This window comes from Halichondria panicea, chromosome 16, assembly GCF_963675165.1.
Source record: "Halichondria panicea chromosome 16, odHalPani1.1, whole genome shotgun sequence".
NCBI classification, from domain to species: domain Eukaryota; kingdom Metazoa; phylum Porifera; class Demospongiae; order Suberitida; family Halichondriidae; genus Halichondria; species Halichondria panicea.
Window position 1 is genome coordinate 237640 of NC_087392.1, and position 22361 is coordinate 260000.

Sequence of the window (22361 nt, forward strand, 5' to 3'; positions counted from 1 at the left end):
GATCCGCTCTGCAATAATGTGCATTAGAGGAAGCCGTTCATCGCTGCACAGACCTGTCTACATGGACAATATAAACCTTGTATCTCAGGAGGGGCGAGTCCCCCCCCTGAATACATAATTCATCTATGAACTACTTATATTCGCTTTGTTTTTATTTTTGTCTGCTACATAATTACTATCACTAAACTACCTCCTTCTTTTGTACAATGTAATTTCTTCTTAGCCCCGAGATGGAGAGCTTTCACAAAAAAAAAAAAAAAAAAAAAAAAAAGAAAAAAAAACCTAGGATACGGAGTGAATCAGTAAATAAGGGCCTGTATGCAGATGTAATCGCCCACGGCCTGCTTACATCCTGGAACCACAGGCCCGTTACAGCACGTACATCCTGTCCTGAATACAGCCCGTAAATAACGGGCCTGTTTCAGCCTGTACCACCCACGTCCTGCTTACAGCCTGTGCAGCCAGTGTATGCGCATGCGCAGAGAGAAAGTTGCTTAGCTACGAAATCCACCAAGAGACTGAAAAGGTGCTTCAGTTTGATCTTCTCCTTCAGTTGCAGCTTTAAAGGATGGATGGAGTAATTATATTATTTATGGAGCTGACTGCCAAGGCCAGCTAGCAAGAAAAAGAGAGAGAGAGAGGAAGTAAGTATAGATGAGTAGGTCTAATTAATACTCACTTCTGTCCATTTATCAGCTGCTAGATGTCTCTGCAATTCTTCTCTCACTGTCTCTAGGAGTCTAGCTCTATAGGCTACAAGGTGTGCTTATGTGGTCATGTATAAATAATTATGTTGACGGAGTTATTTTGTATTGCAGATCTGGTTGACTCTGACACAGGTTGTTGACTTCTAATACAATGTTATAAGTGAGTGTTCAGCTGGTTTTTAAAATGTTGGTCCATATGCTGCTTATGTATAGGAATACACATCTAAAAAGGAGGATATGCACCTCTACAACGACTACTAAATAGGTGAGTACGAGGTATATAAAATGCGTATACCTATGATATTATCTACAGTTGTCTGTGTCATCATTACTTTATGAGCTCGAGATTCAGGTTCTATTATTGACTCACTTACTCGAACTCGTTTACGTACGTATGCACACACAGATGTACCTGTGTCTATGTCATCATTACTGTACTGATTGAGCTCGAGAGATTGAGGTTCCTATTCACACTACTTGAGAATGTGAGCCAATTTTTACCATCAATGATTTCAACCCGTCATGACCAGAAGGTATTTTACAATAATAATTATTGTCGTTTACATTGGTTGGTCTAATTACAGCATCGTGGACACACCTATACTTTAGAATTTGGCAGGTAAGCAATCATTCATAATAATTATAAAAACTTTGTTTGTGTTTTGCTTTAGTTAAGTTACTGGCTCTGGACATGGCTGGTCTGTGACAGTACAAACAGTCGAACAAAAAAGGTATAAATGGTAAGACTATATTCACTATATACACACAGTGACAGAGGACGTGGCTGGTCTGTGGACAGTACGAACAGTCGAACAACACATTATATTGGTAAGAAACATTTTCTTTGCAACGATATTCACATGTCTTCTTTATACACACAGTGACGAGGACATGGCTGGTCTGTGGACAGTACGAACAGTCGAACAACACATAATGGTAAGAAACATTATTTTCTTTGCAGCCATTATTCACGTGTCTTCTTTATACACACAGTGACACACTCGAGCAGCACAAGCACTAGAAGAAACATTCCTGTTAGTGTTGTACACTGTTGAACTGTCTGGCTATGTTTGTTTCTTAATTAAAAGTGTTAACACTTTGTGGAATTATTTATGCCAAACTCAGCTTTTAACTGTATAAAAGCAAACCGCAGAACTAACTGAGAACATAGGGCTGCTTACAGCCCGTTCTACGGCTAATCACATGCTGAAATCCACAGACTGCTAAGCAGTATCTAACCAAACAGTTGAATACACCACGTGGTTTCATGCCTGTAACGGGCCCGTAACATGCATGAAACGGCCCGTGGATTATTGGCTGTGTAGTCCAGTGGAAGTGGGTGTGTTGGCACTGAGAAAGATGGGCGTGTCCCGAGCCACGTGGAGTAGCTAGCTAGAGTAGAGTAGAGAATGGCTAGTAAAAAAGATGCATTGGATAAGGTTAAGGGAGGAGAGAGCATCAGCAAGAAGAGGTCACTGAAGCAGCAGATCAGGGACACACAGAGATTGCTGACAAAGGTGGGTCTTGATCTACAATGACGTCAATGACAATGTACATGAAAGCATACAGATAGTAGTTTCTGTGATGAAAGCCTACAGCCTGAGCATACATGTATGACCTAAGAGGGTTAGCTTTCACTGACTCTGTGTTTGCAGGAGGACCTCCCGGAGACAGTGCGGCTGACCAAGGAGAGGGTATTGAAATCCCTCCATGGAGAGCTCAACGACAAGGCTAGTCAGAGGCAGAAGCAGAATATCTCAAAAAAGTACCGGAGGTCAAGTTCTTTGGTGAGTAACTCTAATTATACGAAACTTGACCCATACAGCACCATACAAAGTTGGTCTCACCCAAAAAAATAATTTTTCTGGCACTTAATAATAACAGTTACTACGATAGTGATCATTCAGTAGTGTGTGTGTGTGTGTGTTTGTGGTGTCTTCCCGCCCACCCAGATAAAAGGAAAGTGGTGCGTAGACTAAGCCGAGCGTGCAAGGAGTTCAGTGAGGGTGGTCTCACAGAGGACGAGGGGTGGGTGTGGTTAGGGGAGGGGCTTCATATCATACTGTGTTATGAGGAGCTGGTTTACCTCTGCTTAACATTAATACAGTACATCGCTCTGCACAGAAGGTTGTTGTGTACCTCTCAACTATTGCTAGTTCTTACCTCTGCAGCACTTTCCTCCTGATGAGAAGTACATCTCCCTCTACCCTAGCTCCACCCCCAGTAGTGAGTCTGCTCTCACCAAGCGAGGTGAGCCCCCACACCTCACACACACACGCCCACTCCACACACCTCATGCGTGCAGAGGAGTTGCTGACATGCATAGCAGAGAGTGTAGCAAGTGGAGAGCTACCTGATGCTGCCTCATTGGAGAGAGAGGTGGTCCTTCCCGGGGAACTGGCGGGCTCTGTCACAAAGTCACATGAGACTAGCAGACAGCCTGTACAACATCGGGAGAGGGCACCAAAGAGGAAAAAGAGGATCTCTAATGAGAGTGAAGGTAAATGTTCTCATTGCGTTATCATATAAAATTTACAATTTCTATTTATAGTTGATTCTGTTATTGTGGAAACAAGCAAAAAGAAACTTCGAGAAGACGGATTCTTTTTAGTAGATAGTAGAACATGATTTTAATTAAGGTATGTACTGTGTTCAGTTTGTGTGTCAACAACTTGATAGTTACACATTTGTGTTGTACGTCGTTTCCATAGTTACACGTCTGTGTTGTATGGCGTATCCAATAGCGACTCCATTTCCTCTGTAACCACTCGGTCTGCTCTTTGTGTCTTGTTCTCTTTGAGAGCTTTTAAATTTTTCCCTGCAAAAAATATTATTGAACATAGTTATTAAGATTGACCAGTGCATGACGACAGTATAGTACAACATAGCAGCTTTTACAAAAATGAATGTGTAGTATCCGAACCATGTACGGGGAGGGGGGGGGTTGTAGTTGAACAGCCGTAACTTTAGTATCGTTGATCCAATTTCAAAAATGTTAGGATTTTCTGAAAGCTTAGAAAGAGACCTTTCAAATGATGTGTTTCAATCCAAAATTTTGTTGGGGCCACAATTTCTCATTTTTCGGCCTTGGACCATGGGCTATTATCCATGGTATGGCCAAATTGACAAATACTTTTATCCCTCAAATATGAAAAGTAATGACACCATTTGAAAGGTATCTTTCTAAGCGTTCGGAAAATCAGAAATCATTGAAATTTAATACACAGAATTCAAGTTATGGCAGCTGAAAGAGTCCCTGAACCATTGAATAAACGGAAGGGGCCGGCCTTGTGTATAGGTACTCTTTTTGCAAAATTGTAGTTGTGTATAAATCTAGTAGCTAGCTTACCTAAACACAGCCTTCTTATGAGCTTGTTAATGTCCCTGTTGGTGGGTGTGTGATCGCTATGGGCAACGTGTATGGGGTAGAGTTGCTTTAGTTTCTGAGGGCAGTTGGCCTCTCCCAATACTAGTGGTATCACACGTCTATAGCGTCCCTTGTAGCCACTATAGTGATTATCAAGACCCAATCGTAACTCTTGTTGACAAAAGTGACTTTTGTCAAACTGTTCACTGCACACGAAGATCACCCAGCGACTGGTTGTGATGGCCGTGAGCATGTTCTCAGTTATAGACAAGCCTGCAATAAAGTCCGATAAGTGCCACAATACTCTGTAGCCACGGTTACGTAGTGGGAGATATAGAAGTGTTTTAACAAAATCTTTATCCGCATCAGCAAAAGACAGGAATATATCGTAGTCGAAATCTGTGGAAGCATTTACATGCTTATCATCGTATATATTTATTATAATTATTACCTTTAAATGGAGCGTCAGGTTTTTGAAATAGGATCCTTGGCTTCATTAGTAGCACTATCACCATGGTAACAGCTATGAGTATGAGTACTAGTAGTAATGTAACGGCACTGCTACTAGCGGCCACGATAGTGGAGGTGTGGTCAGCCACCCTCCGGCAGTCATCACTCACACTCTGTGTCCTGCTATCATCTGTGTGTGTGTGTGTGTATCAGAATATGAATAGTAGCGCTGTGTGTTTAGGCTGTGCTCACTAAGAGGGGGTGGGTTGGTGTGAGCGTAGGACAGGTGTGGAGCGTAGAGTGTGACTCCTAGTCTCGCGGGACAGCCCCTCTCATCACTAGTACTGAACACCAGCATCTCCTCAGACAGTACTCCGCTAGTGTACAGCTGGACCCTGTGTAGAGTGTAGTCCATGATGTGTGTAGATGCCAGTACAGTGAGGTTACTGTAGCTTGCAATGCTCACTGGTGGGGTGGTCTTGGTTTGCACATGTACAGTGGCATCTGTAGGGGCTATTATGGTTATCAAGTATGGTTGACTTGTGCTGTTAGCTTGTAGTTCTGTTGTCAGTATTGCAGTCTGTTTGTATGTATACCACTCAATGGGTTGAAGAAATGTGGAGAAGATTGGGACATTTTTGTTGGCTATTTTTCTATGTATTTCGTATAATATGAGCAGTTTTTGTGTTCCTTTAATGACCAGGTGTGTCAGTGATGCACTGTTCACAACCTTTACAAGTTGGCTATCCTTTTGCATTTGAAAGATTGTAGTGCTTCTGTTAGGGAAGGTTGTTATGCTCACGGTACTTGCGTTGGATGTCAGTATACTGTAGGACACTTCCATGTCTTGTAGTATGATAATAGCAGTGAGGTCAGCAATGAACACAGTTCCCCACTGGCTAGTGTCAGGCATTTGTTGGCCATACGTGGTGAGGGAGCTGAAGTATGATTGATTAGATTTAGCCCACCCAGTGAATACTGACAGAGGTCCAGTGGACGTTATCTTGATCAGTGACGGCCCTTCACTCTGTATCCATACCGTGTCCCTAACATTTAGCCGAGTCCACTGATTACCTTTGACCAGCTCCTTGTTCTTGTAGACGTGTGTTTCCCCCTGAGGTATAGTGTTCAAATCTGTAATGTTCAGATCAACTGCTTCATTACTAAAAGTTTGCATGACTCCAATGGTAGGCACACTGTAGCCATGTCCAAGTCCACTCCTACCGTATAGTGTGTAGTAGGTATAGAGAGAGGACTGTGTTAACGGCATTAACGGTATCACTGTAACAAAGGTTAATCTCCTGATGACTACATGTGCTAGTGTAGTCTGATCACCGGGTCTTATTAACACAGTCAGTCCCGTTAGCATGTCTTCCTTAGGCGGAGTGCACATCGAGCTGCTCAAACTATTGTCTCTGCAGTGCACACACTGAGCGTAGATCACTGGTATCTCTGTCATTGTCTCTAACTGATCACCAAGGTCTCTTCCAGTTGAGCTATTATTGTTTGTTATTCGTACCTCAGCGAATATTGGTGGATAGTCAGGGAGTGTGTGAGTGAGGTGTAGCTGGAGTGTGTGCCTCTCCTCGCTGCAGTTGCCATAGTGATACAGGAGTGGTAGCCCGTAGGGACGGGTCCTACTGGGATCTGTGTGTGGGCGGTACAGAGCGTACAATAGCCAGCAATAGATACTTTGATTGTGGGCACTACATGATTAATATAATAACAAGCTCTTGTATATCATCATACAGTACTGTTATGGTTACTGTACACTCACCTTGGCCCATACCATGCACTGACTGAACCAGCCATTGTAGCAAGAATAAGTGACCCAGCCTTGTCGCCATCTCTAGCTAGTTATTGCTCTAGCAGCTCTACTGTGTATATGTGTGTATATGTGTGTGTGGTGGTGAATATAGACACAACTTGACCACTCCTTTAATTTGTGTGCACATTGTTTGTTCAGACTAGACTGTGTACACTGAACCTTAATTAAGTTATATGATTGATTCAAGGCCGGCCTGTACAATATCCCCATATTGAAATCGCGGCGTTTAATCAAAGAATAGCATACATGTAAGTAATAATGTTTTCATGGCCTTAAAATGATTTTTAGCACTATGGTAGCTATGTCATATACGTAACAATGGGAGTTTGTAGCTAGTTCTGTTTATAGGAAAATTAGACTCTCCACTGAGGTATCGATTGGTTCTCCTGTGTGCGTGCATGGGGGAACAGTTAGTCAATGCTACACCACCAGTCAGTATGACCTATGACCTATGACCTATACACTCACCTATACTGTTGACCAGTCTCTGCAGCAACTCATCAGCTGTGTCACGATCATTCAGGTCGCCACGGTGACCCACTCTTATCTGATTGTAGTCCTTGAACTGCTGGGACGCGTATTCTCCCTCGATTACAAATGGTATTAACCTTCTCTTTCTCTCACTCTTTTGAACATCCTTGAAGAAAGTCACATCTCTATCGAAGGCCCCTCTCAGAGATAGGTAGCGTGTACATACTACAATGATCTTCCTGCTCATCTGAATGGCCGTAGCTAGGTCCGCCACCACGTCACCCCCGGCATGAAACAGGTCATGTGACTGGTCGTCCCTCCACAGTATCTTGTAGTTCCGCCTACGCAATGGCTCGTACACAAAGGAACGTACAAAATCCTCATCCTCTTCAGAGAACAGTATGAACACATCGTAATCGTAATCTGTAAAGAAAGATTTTATATTGAAACTGAAAGCCAATTATTTCTATGAGACTATTATTTCACCTCTTCCCGGTTCCTCTGATACAAGCACGGGTACATAGTCGTCGTTTCTTACTCGATACGTTCCCTTGTTTTTCCGTCTCCGGCAATAGCAGATGACACTCAGTGTGGCAATGGTGGTCACTAGTAGCACAGCTAGGACGGCCACAATCACTCTGCTGTCCACCGGGGAGGGAGTGTGGTCAGGGGGAATGCGGGACAGGTCTCGGGGAGAGTTATCTGCATGGAAATAGGTATGTGATAAAAATAAATCGTACGGGATGGTATTGGGCCGAAATTTAAATTCTTTTATCTTCTAAATACGATGACATTATCAATGATACTAAATTTACGGATGTTCAATACTCCTCCCACGCTTCTTTTTTTTTCCAGAAAATTGATTATTTTGGCTCGAAAAATTAATTGTGTGTACATGTACCTAGTAATTAATGATATGCCTGTGATGCAGTACGTACCTGAAATGTAGCCATTGCTGTAAGCGTAATGTTTGTGAGTACAGTAGGCAAACACTGTTGCCCCAATGTCCACGTATGGATCATTATGCCATACTAATAAGTGTGTATCTGTGTAGTTGTTTCGTGTGAAATAGAAGAGCTTAAAATCTCCACCATTAGTGAAACCCCTGAGGCCACTGTAAGAGCTGAGCGGTGTACTGTTGGTAAAGTTGTGTGCCTCCGATATCATTATGTCTTGTGGGTTGCTATGGTTTGTAGGAACAAACACACTGATGTGATAACTGCATTCTGATCGGCTGGACTCGTTGACGCTCGCCACGGCCACAGTCTGAATGTTTGAGAACCAACGGACTGGTTGCACAACTAAAGAGTAGTAGATTGCCTCAGGGGATCGACTGTGGATGGTGAGAAGCACTAGTATTGGATCTGTTGCACTGATGTCAAGATGGGTGATGGTCTGTAGGAAATTATACGTTTTTCGTACACGTAGAGCATCCATAGTTGAATAGTACTGTTCAGTAACTATAGCAACGGATTGATTGTAATACGTCACTTTGATGTCCGTGTTTTCTTGAGAAGATAAAATCGACAAATCGTATTCCAAATTGTTTCTAACTGCCTCTGGCAATATCTGTGCCTGTAGAGCGTCTACTATAAAGCGTTGTCCATATTTACTGGGTAGGGGTATTTCATGAACTAGTTGAGAATGGTAATTGAAGTGTCTGCTCTTGTTGTTGCAACGTACTTGGTTTGTGAACACTTTTACTGGCTTGCTGGACACTATGACTGCATGCTCTAGACTTGTGTGGCTACAATCACTGGCAGCTCTAGGCTCCATCCAAAGAACTGTGCTCTTGCATTGGTTTGTCAGCTCAAAGGGGCTGCTCAGCTGGTAGAGCTCTGTACCATCTCTCAGTGCAATGGCACCACTGGCATTGTATACAGTGATGTTTGTGTGTGAGTAGATTACCTCAATGACTAGTCCATCCATCGTGCCATCCCGTGGTGACCCAAACAACACCTTGTACGTGTACACGCTCTCCTCCCCCTCGGTACCTGACACGGGGTAGATGGCGAGGAAGTGGTTGAAGTAGTCACCAAACAGCTGTGCTATCAGAGACAAGCTGGGGTTGGACCTGAATTCCCCTATCAGATTCTTAACATTATTCTCACATTGGTAGCACATTGAATCTCTGTCCTTGCAGAATTCGTTTTGTTCATCAGTAGTAATAAATGTTGTTTCACCGAAATAGCTTCCAGAGTTGCCAAAAGTTAGTATTTTTTTTACTTGTGAGTGTATCTTGCATTGAGCGTTGTTAGTTTGAGGTATGTTTACTGTGTATAGCTCAGCATATGTAGGGCTGTTGGTGATCTGTGAGGTGTAGAAGAACCTGTACTGGTTGGTGTCGCCAGGGGGATAGTGCTGCCTACAGTTGTTGAGCCAGGGGAAGAGGAAAGGGACAGCCAGTAAAGTCCCGTTAGCATCCAGCTCTGCTACTGATCCTAGCAACATAAGGAACCATTTAGAATTTAGAATTATGTACTAAAACTAAAACAACTTACCAATGCATTGTAGTGATGCTAACAGCAGCAGCTCTTTCCACATTGTGTTAATGTCTCTCTATAGCTAGATGCACTATACTGTGTACTCTGTTGACAAGCTGCTTAAGTGCACACCTTGTTTACTGCATGCATGCTTGTCCCCCACCACCAGGTCTTCCTGTTAGGTCTGTGCTAGACTACACTGTATTGACTCTCATTCACCACACCTTGAGCAAACAATAATAATATGACCACATGCATAGGGTACACAATGTGTCATTGCCAATCTACATTATTCCAATCAAGTATAGAAAACAGTTCTTCATTCATTGCCCTATAAACACCGACTAATTTCTTCCGATCGAGATAAGAGAGTGTCTGGAATTCGGATGTATTGTTCCTCCCCCTGTTGTACACACTGGAGGTGATCCAGTGATAGGTCTCCTCTTCCAGCCGCTTCAAACCCAGGAACTGGAACACTTGGTCTAGAATCACACTCGGCTTGCTATAGAACTCCTCACTATTGATTATTAGAATGTTCTCTGATGGGAAGTTGCACAGCCAGTTCATTAGATGAGCGTAATAGAGTCCCTCGTAGAGGAGGTTGTTTGCCGGTTCAAAACGGCACCTCAGTAACGGCCACTGGTTGGGTAGATTCGTTATGTCTACTTGATTCTTCAAAATATTGTCAAAGAATTGATCTAGATGCAGTTTTAGTACTGTTGCTATAGCGGTGGTATTGGACATGCGAGCTGAGCCCAGCTGTACTCGCATCAGAAAGTTTGATACAAATCTGTCCACTGGGTTTCGGAAAAGCATCACAATTTTTGCTTGCTTTCCACAAGAGTTGAATATCCTCTGAGGAGCTTCACAAGACACTAAATTGCCGACACTTGATTCTCCAGTCATGACACCATCAGAGGGGAAGCTTCTGCGGAACTCCTCCCATGGCTTGTCGTATTGCGATGAGAAGTAGAAGGTTTCTCCAACTTTAGGTCCTCTGTCTAGTCTTGTACCCTCAAAGTCTGGATGCTTTGATACGTAGTGATAGAGTGATGAGGTGCCAGCCTTGCGAGCCCCGACTATGAACAGTGTTGGACAGTCGAGGTGAAGGGGAGCAAACGTGGGGGAGACTGAACGCATCACTGAATCTGCTGGGCAGCTGGAGACATCGAATTTTAGATCTGATCCGAGTCTAGTCAATGTGGTTGTTCTGTATTGAGGATCTAGTGATGGCTGTGCACTTGCAATACTAGTGTAGTTCACTTCTCTGTTCCACAATTTTGTTGAGATTTTACTAGTTTTAGTGTTGCAACTGCAGCAGGTGTGGTTGTCAGTGTGCAGGACTGGCATGGTGGTGTGTCTCCATGGAGAGAAGGTGCAGAGAAGAGCATTGAGGGCCAGTAGTGAGAGGACGAAGCACCATACTCCTGCAGATAGCTCCATGTTTAATAGAGGGGGCGAGCTAGACTACATGCCCCACCCCCTTTCTGCAGCTACTCATGTGATTTGATAGGGGGCGGAGTGGAAGCTAATAACACCGAGCAGTGCAGTACATACGTACATACAGCTACTATATATAACTAAGCTACAGTAGGAAGGAGAGCGCTGGGGCCAAGAAGCTGCTGTTAGTCATGAGCCTGTCTTCACTGAGCTCGGATGAGGAGTCAGAGATCATTGTGGAACGTAGCTCTGGTCCTATCAATGGGCCTGGGAGCAATGGAGGCCAAATCCAATCAGGTAGGTTGACAGTACATCTCTAGGTACGTATCTCTGTACTGTGTGTGTGTGTAGCTTATCTAGCTAGTGATTATATATCCCTTGATACACACATACACATTTACTTTGCAAAATTTGATTGCCGAGGCCATCTCATTATTTTGTTTAATTGTGGAGTGTTGTTCTCCAGATGAGAGTGACGTGAGTCTGCTGGATGGAAGGGGTGTGGTCAACAAGGCTCGTTCCCCGTCCTTCCAACCCATCGTACACTTTGAAGGGACAGTGAGAGAACCTCACAACCCGAACTATGACCTCCGGGACGAATCCACCATTAGAGAACGATCCCACCCTAAGAGGTAGGTATCACTGTAGTACAGCATTGACAATCAGAGCACAGACAAAACCATCATAATATAAGTTGTGTGGGTGACCAGTGTTGGCCTCAGGTGTGTTGACTTGTATCATACCTATACACCAGGTATTATGATGACTTCCACACCATTGACTGGGTGAGGGACCGGAACAGAGATCGTATGCGACACAAGCGTCTTGTCAAGGACAAGCGACTCAGTTGGAGGGGGTGGGCTAAGAGGTTCTGGGACGCTGGTTCTGGTTGGACGCTCGTGTTCCTAGTGGGGGTTAGCTCTGGGATACTAGCTGGTGAGTCATCACTGCTCATGTGATCAGTCGGGTGCTTGATTGACTGTGTGCACGTGCAGGTATAGTGGATGTCTCTGCAGAGTGGATGTCAGACCTCAAGGAAGGTTTCTGCACACACACTAGCTTCTACAACAAGGAGGCATGCTGCTGGACCACCAATGAGGTACCGACCATTAGGGCAATAAGTCACTGTTCGTTTGAAACTGTGTATATACTATCTTAGTTTGTCGGTAACTACAATTTCCCTAGAGTACACACTCTAGTTCCATGACCTCACCCCCACTCCACTTCCTACCCTCCAGTCCAACATGGATGCACCAGAGACGCACTGTCAGCTGTGGAGGGAGTGGTCAGATGTAGCCAATGTGGCCTCTGGCACAACAGGAGCATACGTTATCAACTACACTATCTACGTTGTGTTTGCTGTCTTGTTTGCTGGTCTGGCTGGTCTATACGTCACCACTCTAGCTCCATACGCTTCCGGGTCAGGAATACCAGAGGTGTGGCTTCAAACCATTACCACTGTGATCTCAATACTCTGTGTCTGCAGGTTAAGACCATTCTGAGTGGTTTCATCATCCGAGGGTATCTAGGAGCATGGACCCTGCTCGTTAAGACCGTGGGGATGGTGCTTGCTGTGGGGGCGGGGCTATCACTGGGGAAGGAGGGGCCTCTTGTCCACGTGGCCTGCTGCGCTGGAAACCTCTTCACAAGGTCTGCTTGAATAGCTGCCACTAGTAGTACTGTCGTTTGTGCTCAAGACAATTATTGTACAAATATCATGTACAATGCTTTGTGTGTGTGTGTGACAATGTTGTATCAGCTTGTATTCATTGAAGGGCTGAATAGGCTGGTAATTAAACACACCCCCGGGCCTGTATCTAACCCCTCCCCCACACCCCTGGCCTGTATCTAACCCCTCCCCCACACCCCTGGCCTGTATCTAACCCCTCCACCCTGTATAGGGTCTTCCCCAAGTATTACAAGAACGAGGCCAAGAAGAGAGAGATATTGTCGGCGGCAGCAGCTGCTGGTGTCTCCGTGGCATTTGGTGCTCCAGTGGGGGGTGTGCTCTTCAGCCTGGAGGAGGTCAGCTACTCATGGCATTCAGAATAATAGTGTCTAGCAGTCATCATGAATATATACCTGCTCATAATAACTAGCAGCTACTGCCGTTAGTGTCACCCGATATGACAGAGTGTGTGTGTGTGTGTGTGTGTGTGTGTGTGTGTGTGCAGATTTCCTACTACTTTCCCCACAAAGTGATGTGGCGGTCGTTCTTTGCTGCCTTGACAGCTGCGTTCACCCTCAAGCTCATGAACCCGTACTTCTCTGGCCACCTGGTTCTATTCTACGCTAACTACGACCACCAATGGCATATCTTTGAGTTCTTCCCCTTCCTTCTTATTGGAGTGTTTGGGGTGAGTGGCAGCTGGTCCTAGTGTAGCTATGGATACTGATGACACAGTGTGGTTGTGTGATTCATGTTTGAGCATATGGATCTGTCCATGCAGGGACTGTATGGAGCTGCCTTCATCTGGTGCAACATTAAGTGGTCCAAGATTCGAATGAAGTACTTTAAGAGCTTCCCCCTCCCACTCATTGAGGTGTGTGTGGTGTGTGGTGTGGGTGTCTCTTTTTAACCCTTTTTGCAGCTGTGCAGATTAATATATGCATGTCTTATGTCTATATTAATTGACATACTTTCCTCTTGCAGGTTCTGGCGGTGGCAGTTCTGACAGGGCTGATCCAGTTCCCTAATCCATATACCCGTACCAACGCCAGTCAGGTGATCAGACAGCTGTTCTCACAGTGCGGCCCTCTTGACACCACCACCATTGACCTCTGGTGAGACCATTATATTCTAGCAATCTATAAAACTACATTGTATTTGTGTGCTCACATAGTTTGATGATCCATAACTTGTGTTAGGAACGTCCAATTTCAATACAAAAATATGAGCTTTTTGGTAGTGCTACAATATGGTGTGTTTGGATCACTGATTTATTTCAGGCCCAAATTATCCATTTTCTGACAAAAAGCGTGGGCAATGTATATATATTATAAGTTGATGTTTTTCAGAATCAGGCCTGTTTTCAGCGCTAACTCTGATGATCCATAACTTGTACTAGGAATGTATGTTTGTAGGAATGCTTGCAACCACTCCCCTTTCCTGTAGTGACTACAATATCTCCCATACCGACCCGGATGCACTGTACCACGACTCACCTGCTCTTAGTGGAGTGTGGACGGCCGTGTGGCAGCTCTTCCTGGCAATGGTTGTCAAGGGCCTTCTCACCATTTTCACATATGGCATCAAAGTGCCAGCTGGCCTCTTCATACCCTCCATGTTTGTGGGGGCGTGCTTTGGGAGGATTGTCGGTATCTGCATGGAGCAGCTACTTGTGTGAGTGTCTAGTCAGCAATCAATAGGTAGACGCAGAGTTGCTATGTCTACAGTAACTAAAGTTCTGATAGTCCAAATTCAACAATTTTATGATTTTCTGAAAGCTTAGAAGGAGCTCTATCAGATGGTATGCTCAAATCTCAAATTTGGAACGGGCCATAATTGTTCATTTTCGGAAAAATACCATGGGCTATGGCTATATATATAGCCCATGGTATTTTGTCAAAAACAGGCCCAAAATAGACTTTTGATTTTAACGCATCATCTGAAAGGCCTCTCTCTAAGTTTTCAAAAAATCATAAAATTAACGTTATTGAACCAACTGAACTAAAGTTATGGCTGTTTAAAGATGTACCCTCTACTGTGTGCATGGATTTGTTTCCTGTCAGTTAGCTGGTATTATGGCTATAACATTCAGGGCCACAACATAAATACCAAACAATATTAAGGGGCTGAAGGCTGTCTAAGTAAAGCAGGGTAAACTACATGTAGTTGATGCCCTCCCCTCCTCTTATAGTGTCTACCAGGACTCTTCTTTTGTGAAGCTATTTTGCTCGGACCAGGAGACCTGCATCACACCAGGGCTCTATGCTATGATCGGGGCAGCCGCCGCTCTCGGAGGCGTCACCAGGATGACAGGTGACACAATGAGGTGTAGTCTAACTGTACTTTGACCCCTCTCCCTCGTACAGTGTCACTAGTGGTCATCATGTTTGAGCTGACAGGAGGACTAACGTACATCGTGCCCATCATGGTGGCTGTCATGATCAGCAAATGGGTTGGGGACGCCCTTCATAAAGATGGAATGTATCCAACCTACTTAATAGTCCTCTGTTGTATAATAGTTGGAAGTGATATTTTTATTTTTGTCCTTGACTGTTGGTTGCCTAGCTACGATGCCCACATCCATCTCCTTGGTTACCCGTTCCTGGACAGTAAGGATGAGTTCACTCACAACACAGTGGTATCTGATGTCATGCGTCCTCAGCAAGGTGACCCACCCCTCACTGTGATCGACCTCTCCTTGGCAACCATTGGGAGTCTCCGGACCACTATTGAAGAATCTGAGTACTTTGGGTTCCCCTGTGTCCTCAACGCTGACTCACAGCTGCTCGCCGGGTTCCTCTCGAGGAAGGACATTCAGTTTGTGCTTGGTGAGGCTCTGTGGGTCTGTGCATGGTCATGTGATGCTTGCAAGAGGGTTTCAGTAGCTACTTGTACAATACTTAGAGCTTCAGCACGTTGATGCCATACTGAACTAGCTCTGCTGTTAATACTAGAGTTGTGCGTGCGTGTGTGTGTGGTGTGGGCGTGTGTGAGTGTGTCCTAACTAATGAGGTGTTGATGTCCCTCCTACAGATCAAGTGGCGATAAGAGACGAGGGTATCAGTGACGAGAGTCGTGTGTACTTCATTGACTCCGCCCGTAAGATGAACAGACAGCTGCTCGCCTTGCAAGTGCCCAGCGTCAACTTCAGGGGGCTCATGGACCCTGTGAGTGGGCGTAGTGTAGTGGGTGGGTGTGTGAGTGGGCGTAGTGTAGTGGGTGTGTGTGATAACTATTATAATTTTTGTTTTTTGCAGTCCCCGTTTCAAATCTCCGACCAGACTCCTATGGAGACGGTTGTTGAGATGGTGAGGAAACTTGGCATTCGACAAGTGCTCATCTCACACAAGGGGTAAGTCATCCCTCCCCCACCCCCTCACACACTCACACCCGCCCCCCACACATAGACGACTGTTGGGCATTGTCACCAAGAAGGATGTCTTGAGGCACATGGCACAGCTGGAGAACAAGGATCCCTCAACCATCAGATTCCATTAGCTCTCTCTATCAGACAAACACAAATTTAGTTTATGGCACTGCTTTAATTATTTATTGGTTGCTCTAGTGATCTCAATCTGTTTTTATCATCTCAATAGCTAAAAATCTAATAAATTGACAAAAAAATGTTGATGATATAATAATGTGTTCATAATATATAATTAAAGTTCACATAATATTATATTGTGGTCTCCAAGAGTTGGTGATCATTTCCTAGCTGTGTCGTAGTTAGAACAGAACCACTCGACTGCCTCCCTGATACCTGCATGACATCATCATGGGTCACATGAGCTGCATGCATGTGATGCACGTACCTTGCTTGGGGTCTGTGAACTGGAAGTCCGGGAGGTAGCTCCTCAGCTTAGCATTGCTAGCAGTCTTCTTGTGTTGACCATCCGACTTGCTGGTGTCAAACTGCAGGCCAGAACACATAATGATGTAACTATACTTGACTGTATACACAAGCAAATGATGTACAATAAATTATATAGCCCAGGATTATATGGTCCAGGGTCCAGGGTCCAATGCCGAAAAATAACACATCTTTCAGAAAATCATAAAAATTAATGTTCACATTGGATCGACGGTACTAAAGTTATGGCTGTTTAAAGGTGTTCAACTACAACAATGGTGTGGGGACTCTTTCAGCTGCCATAACTTGAATTCCGTGGACACAATATTTATGATTCTGAAAGCTAGCTAGCTTAGAAGCACACACATGCACTTCTGTCTGTACCTTGACCTCCTGTTTGAACTCCATAGCTTCAGTTATCATGAGAGCAACATCTTTGATGGATATCTCATCCTCTTCCCCCACTGTGTGTGTGTGGTGTGGGTGTTGTGTGTGTGGTGTGGGTGTTGTGTGTGTGTGTGTGTAGTGTGTGTGTGGTGTGTGGGTGTGTGTGTGTGTATTGTGTGGTGGGGGGTAAGTGGCTGACCTGATAGGATGATGGGGTCTATCTCTTCATAGTGCCTCAGTACCCACACAAACAACTTAGCAAGGTCCTGCATAGAGGATTGGTAACACACAGACCGTACATACACCCACTCACCTTGGAGTAGATGAACTGCCTGAGGGGACTCCCACTCCCGTACACAGTCAAGGGGGACTCATTCTCTGCATGGGTGTCGTACATAACAACCATTAGAGGTACAGACATAATAACGTGCAGATCAGACAAGATTATAACTATAGTTACAGAGATACTACACACACACACTATGATATCTCCAGTTGATGTACTAGCTCACGTTTGGCGATATAGCACTTGTGAATCAGTCCAGGGATCACATGACTGTCCTCCAGGTTGAAGTTGTCATGGGGACCGTAGATATTAGTGGGTATGACGCTAGTGAACATGCATCCATGCTGCTCATGGTAGGCTCTGTGGAATATGAGACATAAATTAATTGAATTTCAATAATTATTGGACTGAATGGTGTTACCTGTTTTGTATGTCGATAAGTCTCTTGGCATGAGCATAACCAAAGTTAGAGCTGTGTGGTGGTCCGTTATGAACCTGTAAAGGTAGTTATTAGTAGGACACACCCACACACACACCCACACACACCCACACACACACACACAGAGCACCTCTCACCATAGTCTCGTCAATGGGGTAGGTTGTCTTGTCGGGGAAGATACAGGTGGAGAGACAAGAGACACACTTCTTCACCTGCTCTGATGGTTGGATTCAACAAGCAAGCACAGTGAACACACACGAACCTTGTACTCATAACAGCACTGGAGCACAGAGTCGTTGATCTGAAGGTTCTTACGCTGTGTACCAGTGTGTGTGTGTGTGTGGGTGTGGTGTGGGTGTGTGTGTGTGGGTGTGTGTGTGTGCGTGGGACCTAGGACAGATAAACACACACACAGCACGACTGGTTAGACTGAGCTCACCAGGAAGTCCAACTTGTACTTGATGTTTTTGAAGAGACCCCCCACCATGGCAGCCAGGTGTACAACGTGGGTGGGCCGGTGCTTCTCAAACAGCTTCCTCGTCTCAGTGATATCACTATCAAGGCAACTAGCGTTATCCCAGTGTGCACAGAGAAATGTGAACTGTTACCTGAGGTCGCCATCTTTAGATGATAGGAACACCCAGTGCTCGTTGGGCTGAGCTTCCTCTGCGACAACCGTCCTTATAGCCTGTCCCACCAGGCCACTACCACCAGTCACCATGATCGTGATCGTCTCATCAGGACACACCTTCTTAGAGGATGGAGGGCTAGCCATTCAATATAGTCTACTGGGCAATGGACAGCTTAGTTTATAAAATAGTTCAAACCACAAAATCACAATCATCAGCATTTAAAAAGTTTACTCATCAGTAATTAGACAAGTTCTCTAGTAGAGAGCTGGCACTCACTCGATTAGCAGATAATTATAATGAAGAGTTCTCCTGGCTAGTATAGTATAGTGCAGTGAGACCGAGAGTGGAATGGTCTTTTGGGTTCATGAAAGTGGGAGGGGCTCATAGGTGGAGATCTCAACTTGTTAGCTAAATTAGACCTCCTAGAGTATCATCTGTCAGCTACTAGGTAAGGTATCCCTGTGTCATTGTCACCTACTGTATACCCCCCACAGACCCCCCCAGGCCTGTGTATCCACTATGCAGAACGTACTGTGGAGCATCCTGTGGATATTCCTACTGTTTTTCGTTGTCTGGTAACTCTATCAGAATAATCCCAAGTCCCATTATGTATCACTACCTGTACAGGTATGTGTCTGGTGTGGTCGCCTGGTTCTACATCCTCGTGTTACCCTTTGTTGCCTGTGTGCCAGCTCTGGACCCTCTCGCTCAGTTCTGTCTCAAGATAGTCCAGTTTCCTCTAGTGGCTGGTAGGAACATTCGAGATGGCACTCTGGGGTTTGATGCAGGGGCCGAGGGGACTCAGGAGAACAGCCATTGAACTGACTTGTTTGCGTTTTGCGTTTTGCGTAGTGTGTGTCTATAATAACGGTGTGTCTTAGCCAGTTAGGCTATAATTTTTAGCCAATCATTATTAAAACGGTCTTCATGTTCTTTATTTGTAATAATTATGAATTACATAAATACATGTAAGTTGAAGATATAAAACAGTGTGGGGTTGAGAGTGATATAAGGTTGACAAGTGACAGAGTTATGACCTGGCTATTGCACGCAACCATTCAGTTCCAGTCAGTCTTGTGGAACCAGTTGTCCTGCTATCGATCATTGTCCAGTTTGGTCTGAGGTACCACACACCGTATGTCCTGGCTATCTGCCTCTTGGCTGAGCTCTCCTTCCTTGAGTTGCGATGGAGGACATACAGTGATGAAGCACAGGGTGCCTTCCTGCATATCACACTGTGAGGTAATACGGCCACTCTCAGTCCCCCGAGCTTGTCAGCTGCACACTCGCCCAGTACAGTCTCTGTTTGGACATGGACGGGGGACCACTGAATACTGCACTCGTCCAGAGCATAGTTCAATTTAACTTGATCGTCCATTGAAAAGTTTCTAGTGCCAGCAAGAACTTCCCAGAGCAGCTCTGCAAGGAAAGAAACAATGAACTGACATGTGTTAATACTATATAAATGTATTACCTGTTCTGTGTGTGTGCCTGAACAAGGCCACGCCCATACAGAAGGTTACACCCCATTTCTCCCCCAGTAGGAACGGATAACTGCCAGCAGATCCAATCATGTCCACATCTTTGTACGTATCAAACAGTTGAGTAGGGTTCTGCAGTAGAATAGCGTCAGAGTCAAACACGGCGATGTCATAGCCCCAGTGACTGATCAGTCTGTACACAGTGGTCCGAGTTATCCAAATGTGTGAGTAGCGGGTTTGCATTTCTGTATCCATGGAAACCACAGTGGTGTTGTCTACGTACACTGATGGTACACCTCTCTCCTCCAGTAATGTGTGTAGGTCACTGTCCAGAGCTATCACTAGGACATTATCAAGTGGGCGTGGCAGCTTGACGAGTGAGGAAATCAGCCAGTTGAGTAAGATGGACCTGAACTGGCCATTGCTTGCAACCAGATTGAGTTGTTTTGATGGAAACTTGTGCAGCGTTTCTCGTAATACAGACACCCAGGGGGCGTTTAGGACGTCATCCCTCACGGCATCTCCGTGTGGGAAACTAATGTGATGACTGAGTACAGAGCTAGAGGAGGGGGGGTCGGTACTGATGAACGGGGTGAGTATTTGAGGGCGTCTTATATCAGATAGTGCCAGAGACGTCTGGTGTAGTTGCTTCTTGACTAATAAGTGTTTGACATGTTTCAAAAGACCATTATGACACAGCTGGAGGATGACAGTGCAGAAGAACAGGCAGAGCAGAGAGCAACAGAGACACTGTCGTTTGCTAGTCATCTTTAGAATGGAAGTGATGCACGGAATGGAGACTGCATGCCACACGAGGTCAGCCCATCAGAGTGCCTTGAGGTACTAGGTACCTGAGAACAGAGTCTTGGGGAGGTCTCTTGAAATAATTATATCTTGAAGACCACGCCTTCTACCTAGTGGTAGAAAGGCGTGGCCTCCATTGCAGTCAGCTGAAATACAGAATACAGCTAGCTAGCTAGCTCTAGCTCTGTACACACAGTACTCTACTATGAACGTCTCTGGATTCTTGTCCGAGGTTCTGAAAAGATGGTTTATTCTGGGGATTGTCACAGCCATAGTCCTAGCCAAGCTGCACCCCCTCATAGGAGTAAAAGGAGGTATACCATGAAAGTTCAGATTTTAGTTTATATCAAATATTGAATGTAGGACCCCTGCATCCTGAGTACACTGTCAAGTACTTTGCTGTGTCTGTGATTTTCTTCAACAGCGGCCTATCGCTCAAGACGGAGGTGAGTGTTGTGGGTAAAGATCATCAACTTTACATGCTATCCCTCCAGGAGTTGACAAGAGCATTGGGGCAAGTCAGGCTTCACATCTTTATACAGTCCTTCACTCTCGTCTTCATCCCCATTGCCATGACGATACTTGTTAAACTGCTTGCTCTAACAGATTTCATCGATAAACCATTCCTTAACGGGTAAGTACCTCCCACTATCCCAACTAACCGAGCAATGCTCCGCACTAGTCTCCATGTGGTTGGATGCATGCCCCCTCCTGTGTCATCAGCTGTCATCCTCACCAAGGCTGTGGGGGGTAACGACGCTGCAGCTGTCTTCAACTCGGCCTTTGGAAGCTTCCTGGTAAGCCCAACACATTGTATCTGTTCTGCTGTATATAGTCAACTCTTGACATTGCAGGGGATATTTGTCACCCCTCTCCTGTTACTCTACCTGGTAAGCTGTGTCTTGCTCTGTATGTACACATGCTAGTGTGTCTGTATGCACACGCTGAAGGTTGGCACTACAGCCAGTGTTCCATTTGTGTCTGTGTTTGCTCAGCTCTCCATCACAGTACTGGTCCCCCTCTTCCTTGGTCAGGTGAGTGGGTCACCACTGTCACTAGCATCGTGTACATATACTGCTCCTGCTCAGATTGTACGTCGGGTGATGAAGGCGTGGCTGGAAGAGAAATCCCCTCCATTTGGCACTATCAGCAGTTGCATCCTCCTCTTCATCATCTATACCACCTTCTGTGACACTTTCAACAGTAAGGGAGTGATGTCATTTATCTGGCTCAGTCATTATTTTCTGCAGGTTCTGACTCAGACATTGCTGTGAGCAGTGTAGTGAAGGTCATTGTACTAGGTTAGTGTTGTTCCATTCTCATTCTCATTGATACTCTACTCTCTCTACCCCTCCCAGTGTTCAGCTGCCAGTGTGTGTTCCTGTGCATCACTTATCTCACCACCTCTCTGTGAGTCCACCACCCCCCTCACTCTAACCCCCCACCACTTCACTCTAACCACCCACCCCCTCACTCTCACCCCCTCACTCTAACCCCCCACCACTTCACTCTACAGGCTTGGTGTGTTCACCCGCTCTGATATTGTGGCCATGCTGTTCTGCTCAACACACAAGTCTCTCACACTAGGTACGTGCATAGTCTCTCACACTAGGTATGCATAATTATGTTGCATTTCACAAAATGTAAGCCATGACGTTAGTATGCACATGTCTTAGTATAGCCATTTATATACTATGTACATGTTTTGCTCAGCCATTATCCATCCTCCATGCAGGCATTCCAATGTTGAAGATAGTGTTTGAAGGCTCCACAATGTTGAGTTCCCTCACTCTCCCTCTGCTTATCTACCATCCAATACAGATACTGTTGGGTAGTGCTCTAGTGCCCTGGCTGCAAGGCTGGCTCAGACCTGACACACCCACTTCTCCCCCAAGATCATCTCCAGTGGAATCACTACCAACTTAGTGGACGTACTGTCAGAGATTATGTTTCATGCTTGTTTAAATGATAATTTTTATATTAGTACAATATTGCTCCTGTGATACATTTAAGAACAATCATGAAATGGTTTCAATTAATGTCATTAATCATGTCATTATAAACGGG

At 45.0% G+C, this 22361-nt stretch overlaps 8 protein-coding genes and 2 long non-coding RNA genes across 15 annotated transcripts in view; 4 read left to right on the forward strand and 6 right to left on the reverse strand.

Moving 5' to 3' along the window:
* Positions 1-313: 313 nt before the first annotated feature.
* LOC135349595 (uncharacterized) lies at positions 314-3549 on the forward strand. 3 transcript variants are annotated; one of them, XR_010398943.1, is made up of 14 exons: positions 314-644; positions 697-760; positions 819-867; positions 921-972; positions 1021-1059; positions 1114-1240; positions 1292-1326; positions 1379-1535; positions 1589-1643; positions 1701-2224; positions 2363-2735; positions 2879-2957; positions 3013-3207; positions 3259-3549. It is a non-coding gene; the product is annotated as an uncharacterized LOC135349595 (long non-coding RNA). The 3 variants fall into 3 exon arrangements; XR_010398941.1 differs by lacking the exon at positions 1021-1059 and having other exon boundaries at positions 315-644; positions 2363-2494; positions 2660-2735; XR_010398940.1 differs by lacking the exon at positions 1021-1059 and having other exon boundaries at positions 315-644.
* On the reverse strand, positions 3393-6468 carry LOC135349580 (uncharacterized). The gene is made up of 5 exons (XM_064548116.1): positions 6302-6468; positions 4777-6171; positions 4526-4714; positions 4057-4473; positions 3393-3525 (listed from the first exon to the last, which is right to left on the reverse strand). Exons 1-5 carry the CDS (start codon positions 6369-6371, stop codon positions 3419-3421), a joined length of 2178 nt encoding a protein of 725 aa, XP_064404186.1. The 5' UTR covers positions 6372-6468; the 3' UTR covers positions 3393-3418.
* Positions 6469-6597: 129 nt separating this feature from the next.
* LOC135349579 (uncharacterized) lies at positions 6598-9520 on the reverse strand. Its single transcript, XM_064548115.1, has 5 exons — positions 9325-9520; positions 7762-9264; positions 7310-7525; positions 6821-7246; positions 6598-6738 (listed from the first exon to the last, which is right to left on the reverse strand). The coding sequence occupies exons 1-5, from the start codon at positions 9365-9367 to the stop codon at positions 6695-6697; spliced, it is 2232 nt and encodes a 743-aa protein (XP_064404185.1). The 5' UTR covers positions 9368-9520; the 3' UTR covers positions 6598-6694.
* Positions 9521-9529: 9 nt separating this feature from the next.
* On the reverse strand, positions 9530-10773 carry LOC135349590 (heparan sulfate glucosamine 3-O-sulfotransferase 4-like). Its single transcript, XM_064548127.1, has one exon. The coding sequence runs from the start codon at positions 10747-10749 to the stop codon at positions 9580-9582; it is 1170 nt and encodes a 389-aa protein (XP_064404197.1). The 5' UTR covers positions 10750-10773; the 3' UTR covers positions 9530-9579.
* Positions 10774-10824: 51 nt separating this feature from the next.
* Positions 10825-16027, forward strand: LOC135349578 (H(+)/Cl(-) exchange transporter 4-like). The gene is made up of 17 exons (XM_064548114.1): positions 10825-11043; positions 11213-11378; positions 11501-11682; positions 11742-11845; positions 11985-12182; positions 12233-12396; positions 12648-12771; positions 12921-13103; positions 13197-13289; positions 13400-13530; positions 13862-14089; positions 14607-14728; positions 14782-14896; positions 14981-15243; positions 15449-15582; positions 15673-15767; positions 15823-16027. Exons 1-17 carry the CDS (start codon positions 10938-10940, stop codon positions 15911-15913), a joined length of 2499 nt encoding a protein of 832 aa, XP_064404184.1. The 5' UTR covers positions 10825-10937; the 3' UTR covers positions 15914-16027.
* LOC135349593 (GDP-L-fucose synthase-like) lies at positions 15976-18394 on the reverse strand. 2 transcript variants are annotated; one of them, XM_064548133.1, is made up of 12 exons: positions 18286-18394; positions 17986-18162; positions 17817-17931; positions 17640-17693; positions 17515-17589; positions 17360-17433; positions 17165-17298; positions 16966-17030; positions 16852-16918; positions 16650-16729; positions 16228-16327; positions 15976-16175 (listed from the first exon to the last, which is right to left on the reverse strand). In XM_064548133.1, exons 2-12 carry the CDS (start codon positions 18150-18152, stop codon positions 16120-16122), a joined length of 987 nt encoding a protein of 328 aa, XP_064404203.1. In that variant the 5' UTR covers positions 18153-18162; positions 18286-18394; the 3' UTR covers positions 15976-16119. The 2 variants fall into 2 exon arrangements, with proteins under 2 accessions (XP_064404203.1, XP_064404204.1); XM_064548134.1 differs by having other exon boundaries at positions 17986-18165.
* LOC135349596 (uncharacterized) lies at positions 18389-18976 on the forward strand. The gene is made up of 3 exons (XR_010398944.1): positions 18389-18457; positions 18504-18584; positions 18637-18976. It is a non-coding gene; the product is annotated as an uncharacterized LOC135349596 (long non-coding RNA).
* LOC135349591 (uncharacterized) lies at positions 18917-20258 on the reverse strand. The gene is made up of 2 exons (XM_064548129.1): positions 19484-20258; positions 18917-19428 (listed from the first exon to the last, which is right to left on the reverse strand). The coding sequence occupies exons 1-2, from the start codon at positions 20256-20258 to the stop codon at positions 19040-19042; spliced, it is 1164 nt and encodes a 387-aa protein (XP_064404199.1). The 3' UTR covers positions 18917-19039.
* A 102-nt stretch (positions 20259-20360) lies between these two features.
* Positions 20361-22342, forward strand: LOC135349592 (sodium/bile acid cotransporter 7-B-like). 3 transcript variants are annotated; one of them, XM_064548132.1, is made up of 11 exons: positions 20361-20608; positions 20658-20740; positions 20789-20928; positions 20977-21091; positions 21149-21184; positions 21290-21328; positions 21383-21497; positions 21545-21595; positions 21653-21704; positions 21811-21881; positions 22030-22342. In XM_064548132.1, exons 1-11 carry the CDS (start codon positions 20500-20502, stop codon positions 22218-22220), a joined length of 1002 nt encoding a protein of 333 aa, XP_064404202.1. In that variant the 5' UTR covers positions 20361-20499; the 3' UTR covers positions 22221-22342. The 3 variants fall into 3 exon arrangements, with proteins under 3 accessions (XP_064404202.1, XP_064404200.1, XP_064404201.1); XM_064548131.1 differs by having other exon boundaries at positions 20381-20608; positions 21245-21328; XM_064548130.1 differs by having other exon boundaries at positions 20977-21184; positions 21245-21328.
* LOC135349586 (uncharacterized) overlaps positions 22321-22361 on the reverse strand; it is a 4019-nt gene continuing 3978 nt past the window's right edge. Inside the window, exon 15 of the mRNA XM_064548122.1 lies at positions 22321-22361. This exon is cut by the window's right edge and continues 171 nt beyond it. The gene's annotated coding sequence lies outside the window, so the exon portion shown is untranslated.

What these genes read in the sequence shown, in the direction of transcription:
- LOC135349591 (XM_064548129.1), bottom strand. Translation starts at nt 20,258, where the DNA reads ATGACTAGCAAACGACAGTGTCTCTGTTGCTCTCTGCTCTGCCTGTTC. An exon ending in CAGGCACACACACAGAACAG is followed by an intron (nt 19,429 to 19,483) that starts GTAATACATTTA and finishes CTTTCCTTGCAG; the next exon opens with AGCTGCTCTGGGAAGTTCTT.
- LOC135349579 (XM_064548115.1), bottom strand. Translation starts at nt 9,367, where the DNA reads ATGTGGAAAGAGCTGCTGCTGTTAGCATCACTACAATGCATTG. An exon ending in CAGCAATGGCTACATTTCAG is followed by an intron (nt 7,526 to 7,761) that starts GTACGTACTGCA and finishes ATTTCCATGCAG; the next exon opens with ATAACTCTCCCCGAGACCTG. An exon ending in ATCAGAGGAACCGGGAAGAG is followed by an intron (nt 7,247 to 7,309) that starts GTGAAATAATAG and finishes CTTTCTTTACAG; the next exon opens with ATTACGATTACGATGTGTTC.
- LOC135349580 (XM_064548116.1), bottom strand. Translation starts at nt 6,371, where the DNA reads ATGGCGACAAGGCTGGGTCACTTATTCTTGCTACAATGGCTGGTTCAG. An exon ending in CACCAACCCACCCCCTCTTA is followed by an intron (nt 4,715 to 4,776) that starts GTGAGCACAGCC and finishes ACACACACACAG; the next exon opens with ATGATAGCAGGACACAGAGT. An exon ending in CATAAGAAGGCTGTGTTTAG is followed by an intron (nt 3,526 to 4,056) that starts GTAAGCTAGCTA and finishes TATTTTTTGCAG; the next exon opens with GGAAAAATTTAAAAGCTCTC.
- LOC135349592 (XM_064548130.1), top strand. Translation starts at nt 20,500, where the DNA reads ATGAACGTCTCTGGATTCTTGTCCGAGGTTCTGAAAAGATGGTTTATT. An exon ending in CTCTCCTGTTACTCTACCTG is followed by an intron (nt 21,185 to 21,244) that starts GTAAGCTGTGTC and finishes CACACGCTGAAG; the next exon opens with GTTGGCACTACAGCCAGTGT. An exon ending in AGTGAAGGTCATTGTACTAG is followed by an intron (nt 21,596 to 21,652) that starts GTTAGTGTTGTT and finishes TACCCCTCCCAG; the next exon opens with TGTTCAGCTGCCAGTGTGTG.
- LOC135349590 (XM_064548127.1), bottom strand. Translation starts at nt 10,749, where the DNA reads ATGGAGCTATCTGCAGGAGTATGGTGCTTCGTCCTCTCACTACTGGCC.
- LOC135349578 (XM_064548114.1), top strand. Translation starts at nt 10,938, where the DNA reads ATGAGCCTGTCTTCACTGAGCTCGGATGAGGAGTCAGAGATCATTGTG. An exon ending in TCCCCCTCCCACTCATTGAG is followed by an intron (nt 13,290 to 13,399) that starts GTGTGTGTGGTG and finishes TTCCTCTTGCAG; the next exon opens with GTTCTGGCGGTGGCAGTTCT. An exon ending in GTGCTCATCTCACACAAGGG is followed by an intron (nt 15,768 to 15,822) that starts GTAAGTCATCCC and finishes CCCCACACATAG; the next exon opens with ACGACTGTTGGGCATTGTCA.
- LOC135349593 (XM_064548133.1), bottom strand. Translation starts at nt 18,152, where the DNA reads ATGGCTAGCCCTCCATCCTCTAAGAAGGTGTGTCCTGATGAGACGATC. An exon ending in GGCAGTTCATCTACTCCAAG is followed by an intron (nt 16,919 to 16,965) that starts GTGAGTGGGTGT and finishes TCCTCTATGCAG; the next exon opens with GACCTTGCTAAGTTGTTTGT. An exon ending in AGTTCAAACAGGAGGTCAAG is followed by an intron (nt 16,328 to 16,649) that starts GTACAGACAGAA and finishes TCTGGCCTGCAG; the next exon opens with TTTGACACCAGCAAGTCGGA.